The sequence below is a fragment of the Epinephelus moara genome, chromosome 4, assembly GCF_006386435.1.
Source record: "Epinephelus moara isolate mb chromosome 4, YSFRI_EMoa_1.0, whole genome shotgun sequence".
NCBI classification, from domain to species: Eukaryota; Metazoa; Chordata; class Actinopteri; order Perciformes; family Serranidae; genus Epinephelus; species Epinephelus moara.
Window position 1 is genome coordinate 42,200,066 of NC_065509.1, and position 7,442 is coordinate 42,207,507.

At 42.1% G+C, this 7,442-nt stretch overlaps 1 protein-coding gene across 1 annotated transcript; it reads right to left on the bottom strand.

Moving 5' to 3' along the window:
- Window positions 1-621: 621 nt before the first annotated feature.
- thoc3 (THO complex 3) lies at window positions 622-6,863 on the bottom strand. The gene is made up of 6 exons (XM_050042552.1): window positions 6,668-6,863; window positions 5,951-6,107; window positions 3,016-3,220; window positions 1,551-1,712; window positions 1,324-1,424; window positions 622-982 (listed from the first exon to the last, which is right to left on the bottom strand). The coding sequence occupies exons 1-6, from the start codon at window positions 6,845-6,847 to the stop codon at window positions 819-821; spliced, it is 969 nt and encodes a 322-aa protein (XP_049898509.1). The 5' UTR covers window positions 6,848-6,863; the 3' UTR covers window positions 622-818.
- Between the last annotated feature and the right edge of the window lie 579 nt (window positions 6,864-7,442).

The following is a 7,442-nucleotide window of genomic DNA, read 5'->3' on the forward strand; positions in this document are numbered from 1 at the left end:
GAGGGCCTTCAGCCAACAGGAAGCTCACTGAGCGCCGTCGCTTTCTTGGACGGCTCTGCTCTCACGTGGAGATGAAGCACATTAGAATTAATTAAAGGAGGAACCGAGGGTTGTCTTGTGACATGATCCCTCCTGTGACGACAGGAAACTGCGAGGTGAGACATCCTGCGGCTCTGAGGCTCCACCTGTCACCTGCCCACGCCCAACACCTCAGATCGGAACTCACACTGCGCCCGTCTGTCACCACAGAAGATACAGACACGCCCACTGTCAGCTGACGACTCTTTCAGGGTTTTATCTGTTAGAGGTGTTTGTGATATTATGAAGGAAACAAAGCGAGGCAGGAGTGCTCGGGATACAGCGAACTCCTTTTATACCTGATTATGTTTTTAAATCTGACAAAGGTGTTGACAAACATCTGGGACACATCTTTAAACATCATTTTTTTTGGTAGGACATGATTTGACCCATTTGTCTAAAAGGTGGATTTAGTTGCATTTAAATTTACATTTGCTTATTTTATTTTTACTGGCACTATATTTGTTGTGATTTTATTTTTTCAGCTTTCGACATTAATGAGAAAAATCATAATTCAGCAATCAGAGCTCGAGACAAACAACATTTACAAAGAGACTCAGTTTAATATCAAAAAGCATATTTTACATAAAAACAATATATTACAGCACTGACAGTGGAGTATAGAAATAGATTGAAAGAGTGAGCTGCGCCCTCTGCTGGAGGCAGGAGGTTACTGTGGCTTCAGGATGTTTCATGTGTTTACTGTTGCGTCGCTCCAGTTTGACCTCAGCTCGTGTGTCTCAGGAGTCGTTGGGGAGGCCGAACAGTTTGACGGTGCCGGCCTCTCGGTTGTTGTCGTATTTGCCCTCCTTGTCGTCGCAGGCGTAGGCCAGCAGCGGCCTCTTTGGGTGCCAGGCGACGGTGAAGGTCGGAGAGTCACACTGAACCTCCCACAGCTTCTCTCCTACACACACACACACACACACAAACACACAGGTGAGCTAAAACACTGGGTTCAGTTAAAGCAGCTGTTGATGGTGGACTCTCAGCTCTCTGGATCTCTGCGGCTTTTTTCTTGTAACAGGAAATTATTTAAAACATCAGCTGCGTGTTTACTAACTGCTGCAGGATGATGATGATGGTGATGATGTGAAAGCCTTCCTCAGATTTTAACTGTTCTTTTCTACAGCTGCCTTTTTACAAACCAGCAAAAGTCCACTGAAGACTCAAACTGCCCATGAGCCCAACTCCACTGCTCAGGTTTCATCACCTAACACGTTAACGGTCATCATCTCTCACACTGACCTGTTTCCACCTCTGCGATGTCTATGAAGTGATCCTCAGAGGCCGAGGCCAACATCCTGCCATCATGGCTGAAGCTCAGCGTCCTCACAGGCCAGTCCAGCCTGCAGCGTCAGCAGCAGTCAATAAAAGGACAGATTCAGTGATAAGGTAACATCACAGGGTCGAGTCATAATGATACAGATTCATCAACACAGGCAGAGAAAAGGGTGAAGCACATAAACACTGACCTGGAGAAGCAGCGGACACACACCAGCTCATCCACGTCCCACAGGCTGACGAGGGCGTCGGCACTTCCTGTGGCGAAGTATTTCCCCGTGGGGTCAAACTTGATGCAGATGCAGTTGGATGGGTGAGCGTTGATGGACTGGATGGGCTTCAGCTCTGGATAACTGCAAACACACACGCACACACTGTTCACTTCAGCTCCAAAACACACACATACACACTGTAATACAGAGTAAAAAAGTACACACTCAGTATCATAGAGTTCACACCCCTACAGAACACACAGCTTTATCTGACAGCATGTTGACACCAGGTGCATTGGTAGTTTGATGAACGGTGGATCACCCAAAATCCCTGACAGAAAAGCTCCATTTACCTGAGTGTGTTTTCCTTTGGAACGTCGTTGTGTTGAGACGGGACAGAAATAAAAATATATTGTGACGGCAGCGTGTGTCAGATAATTTCTTTCAATTTCTTTTGTGGTTTGAAATAAAAACACCACGATGGCTGAAATTTAGAAACTGAAGTGAAAACAAAGTCGACATTTGTGCCAAATTTGATGAAATTCCCTTCAGATGTTCTTGAGATCTGTTGTTAAAGAGAATGAGGCAGACCAAGTCACAATGACCTTGACCTTTGACCTATGACTACCAAATACTAATCAGTTCATCGCTGAGTACAAGTGGACAACAGTGCAAAATTTAAATAAATTCCCCTCAGATGTTCTTGAGATATTGGGTTCACAAGAATGGGAGGGACAGATGGACAACCCCAAAACATAACGCCTCCGGCCACGACTATCACCTGCGCAGAGGCATAAAAACCAAGGCAATGAAAATATTTGAGCTCAAAGAGATGCACACTGTCAACCTGACGAGCTGAAGGAGCTGACTGAGAGAAAGCTGCTGCCATTCGCATACAGTATCTGTGGTCAAACCAGCAGTGCATCTGTATTCTGACCTTCACGGTAAATGCTTTGAAATGGCCCAGGACACACACGTGACTACACGTTTCAAAATGAGGTGTACGTACAAAATACATACAGGGCTAAGTGGATTATGTTAAGAGGAAGTATAAAACGTGTTACCTGTGTTCCTTATAAATCAAAATAACTTTTGTTATTTCCTTTTTGGTTGCACAATAACATATGACCAAAAATTCAGTCATGTGAATTCTGTTCAATGCCATCAATGTGAGAAAACAATGTTCAGTATAGAAGAGAAGAAGTCCCATCATCAGATGGTGGGATCAATGTGAAAAACTAGAGAACGTCTCTCCTGCAACTAAAACGGCTTCAAGTTTCTACCACGACACCTTCTGCAAATAGTGGCTTCACTCGGCAGCTGGCGGCTGTCCGAGTGTGAAGACTGCTCGAGAGCACAGTACAGACAGCTTTTCATTGGGAAAAACAAATTCAGAGTTTGTTTGTGCGGCAGGACTGCCTGGTCACTCTGTGTGGGTTCCTACCTCAGGATATTGATGCAGCCGTTGCCGTTTGTGAGGAAGAACATGTCGTTGTCGTTGTTCCAGGAGATCTCGTTCACCTCGAACTTGAACTGCTCCTCTGCCTTGGAGCGGTGCGTCTTGGCGTCGATGAAGGTCACCACATCGTCTTTGTTCCCCACAGCGATGGTCTGACCGTCAGGGCTCCAGCAGATGTTGATGTTCTCTCCTAAAAAACACGATATGAGACTTGTTATAAAGGACAGTGCTTTATCTGGGATTATCTATTAACTTGTGGCGCCCTGAACTACCCCTGAACACATGACTTTACTCTTTGTTTAAGAGGGAAGCGGAGCAGCAGGGAGGGAGCAGGGTGTCTCCTCGGCTCTGTCAGTTGTAGGAGGTGTCATTCAGAACGTGTTACTGTAAAAACTAGTGTCTGGAGTCCTGCTGGGAAGCTTCAGGCTCTGAGTCTGCAGCCATGCTAACTTCCAGATATTATCCATAAATATTACTGATTACATGTTTTTATGGTCATCAGAATTCACATCTCGCTTCACTCTAAAGCAGAGGTGTCAAACTCATTTTAGATCATGGGCCCTCTCAAGTGGGCGGGACCAGTAAAACTAATGCATAATAACCTGTCAGTAACAACCCTTTGAAACAAACCCTTTTTTTAGCGTAAAGAAGTTCATTCTGTTCATCCATTTGCAAAACTAATGATGGCCAGTCCACTACATACTGAGAAAAATGTGTGCAAATTCAACAGCATGTCTGAGTTTTTCCACATTCAGTCACTGTCATTGCATTCTTTTAATAGTTTTCCACTCACACTGAAGTGGCAGCTATCGAAGAAGAAGGTTAAGTCATCCTCTGGCTTATAAACCTTTTACAGATCGGAGGTTTTGTCAGTTCCTTAGCAACAGCAAGGCTTGACGCTAACTTTTTTCCCAAGGAGCACATGTGCTCCTAAGTTGAAAAAGTAAGGAGCGCACAAAGAACTTTAGGGGCACAATGTAAATTGATCAAATAATGTGTTTTCCGTAATAAACGTGATGCAAATAGACATTTACAAGCAAAATTATTTAATGAATTTGTATACAAAATGTACAGAAAGGTAAAATCATCAAGTTTTGAAAAAGTATTGCAATTTAATTTTGTCTTTAATGTTATTATCTTATATATATTATCTTTGCAATATGATTATCTTATATAATGTTATTACTATCCTAAAACATTCTGCAGGTCCTCTGAAACTCTGCAGGACTTATTTCCACCCTGCCCAGCAGCGGTACTGTGGCGAACGGTCCCTAACTGCAGCGAACAGTCCCTAACTGCGGGGAGAACGGAGCAGGCTTCCCCAGAGGTCCGCCGCTTTTCCCAGTTCCTCGTCTCCGCCACGCTTTGACTTATTTCCACCCAGCCGACAGTGGGACTAATATTCATTGCGCCGACAGTGGCTTGGAAAACCGCCCATAACCGTGTCACACGGGGAAGAGGGAAGGCGGCTGGAGTTCCTCCAACATTTGCGGTTAGATTATCATATTTTTTTTTATTGACAAAAATATAGGCTGCTTCGGCTGTTTTTTTTTATGCGCACATGTGCCCCTAAATATTTTTTACAGTTCGCACACACCTATTTTTAGTCGCAAATGCGAGTGAAACGCTCGCACTGTCGAGCCCTGAACAGGGCTCACCATATTGTTTTGAGATAGAAGTCTGACACAGATTCTTTTGTACTGAAGCTTCTGGTTGACAATGTTTTTCACAGTGTTTAATATCTTTAAATATGACCACAGTAAGTATTCATTGTTATATCAGAGAGCTGTATTCTGGATGGGGTGGAAAAACCTGAAACCTGGCACCTCTAACCCTTCACAAGTGCTTCAACATTAGATGTGCAAAGTCATCCAGTGGGCCAGATTGGACCCTTTATTGAGCCAGTTCTGGCCCCTGGGCCATATGTTTGACCCCCCTGCTCTAGAAGCCTCTTTCCCACTGCCCAAAAACCGACTAACCCACTTTGTATTTAATGGAAAAGGTAACAATCTGCATTCACACCCAGAGCTGATATATCTGGGTCCAACTGGCAGTGATGGAAATACAACACCTGGGTGAACGTGCTAATTTTATCCCCTTTACCAGCGAATTGCAACAACGCACCACCACAAAATACCGTCCGTTTATGTACGAGACATAAAAAGAAGTAACCCCTGTAACATCTTCCCTGGCCTCCACGTTTCTCTCGTCTGTATACTAAACTGTTTTCCATACTTGTCTGCTGCAGAACTGTGTACATGGCGATGAAGGTGTCTATAACCCAGGGCTGCATGATTATCACAATTATTCTGATTGATATTAAAGTTAGAATTATTTATCACGATTATTTATTGTTTTTAGGTACAGATTTCTTTTTTGCACTTTCATATTTAAATCAACAGAGCCCTGCTTCTACTTCCATGTTGTGCTACATTGCTGCTAATGTACAAATATTTGCATCATGATAAGAATTAATAAGTATCAGTGCATCTTCTAGAAGCTAAATGTAAATAAAATTGTGCTAAAACTTTCTTACCAAAAAATCAAATCAACAGAGCACTGCGCTCACCTTCATACTGTGCTGAATTCCTGCTTATTAAAATACCGTTCTTCCTTAGTTGAATTCAGTTCATCTCCTATGGATATGTCTCTGATACTGTATTATTTTTAACTCTAATGTGCTGTAACATTGCTGTAATGGATGTGTGAGTTGACACCTGAACACGGACAGGGATTAACGGCACAGTAATGTTGTTGTGTGATGTTTATCTGCTTGGTCTTTGTGCACCTATCGTACTGCTGTCTGTGATGTTTTGATCAAGTTATTTGTTTTGTGACTAACTGCTGTGTATGTTTTTTCTTACATAAAGAAAAAAAAACCCACTTTATGAAACTCCAGCCACCACCTTGAGATACCCACCTTTGGTGTTGACAGTGGCGATGCATTTGGTGGTGCGGACGTCCCATATACGGATGGTCTTGTCTCCGGATGCTGTGACAAACAGATCAGGGTTGGTTGGATGCCAGCAGAGCTGATCCACGCTGTCACCATGACCTCTGTAGTTATTCTCTTTCACCTGAGGACAAACACAACATTTAATAAAGTCAACAGATGTTCAAAGACCTTGAAACATTCCCCATTTGGTGGATAAAGTCTGCATCAAAGCCCACAAACTGGTGACATCACTGATACCTACATCTATAAATAAAACCTCATATTAACAGTTAATCCAGACCATTCAGCTCTTTACAAGTGAGCCACACACTGGCTGTGTATATATTTATATTACTATAATAATAATAGTGGAAGAAGGTGAATGTTTTAGCATTTGATTTGATGTTTCAGTGTTTAATAACCATTTAAAACAGTCATTTTTCAGGCGGTAAAACTGTGAGCAGACACCGACAGTTAACTTTATACATTTGGACAATGAATCAAACGTAACGTTAACACTTCACACGTTAATGTCGTGGCTACCCGCCATGTTAGCGGTGTGATATAACATTACACAGTTACCGAAACGGCTGTGATATTATGTTTACACACGTTCAGGCAGTTTGAGTTTCCTCTCTTTCACCGTCCATTCATTCACTGATGCTATGCTAACGTTAGCATGCTAGCAGCGCAGTGACTCACCAGACGGTCTTTCTCCAGGATGAACACACTGGCTGTTTTATCAAAAGATCCGGAGGCCAGTCTTCTTCCATCACAGCTCCACGCCACCGAGTGGACCTTCGCTGTGTGAGCCGGGAACTCTCGACTCTTGTTGTTATTTCTGAAGCTCTCCTGCATCTCCTGGTAGTACTGCGACGCCATCTTGGAAACTGGACGGGAAGCTTCATTGACGGTCGGAAACTAGTTAATGAACGTTACCGCCATCTTGTGGTCCGGAGGGTAAACTGAACTCTACAGGGCAAAAGGCAGTGAGCGACTGGGTCAGAAATGTCCTGTAAACTGTAAAAAATAAACGTAAAAATAAAATTATTATTATTATTAATACTACTACTACTACTACTAATAATAATAATTAAAAATAAAATAAAATCAAAATTATAAAAATGAAAAAAAAATTAGAAAATTATTTAAAAACAAAAACTAGGAAACTATTTTTACACACTCTTTTCGCAAATTATTTATGTTACAGGTGCTCCTTGCAAGAGAGGAAAGATACGTGAAAATATAAGAAATGTAAACAATAGTATTTACAAATATATAGTTAAATAAACAGGAGTTTGTTAATAATTCCTGTTTATTTAACTATATATTTGTAAATACTATTCTAAGCCAATTTGCTCAGGTCTCAAAGGGTTAACAGCTCATTATTGTCCTCCAGCCTTTGTAGGTGTTTACAGACAGAAACCATTAGTTTAATATTTTTACTGTCCATTCTGTAAACACATAATAAAGAAGA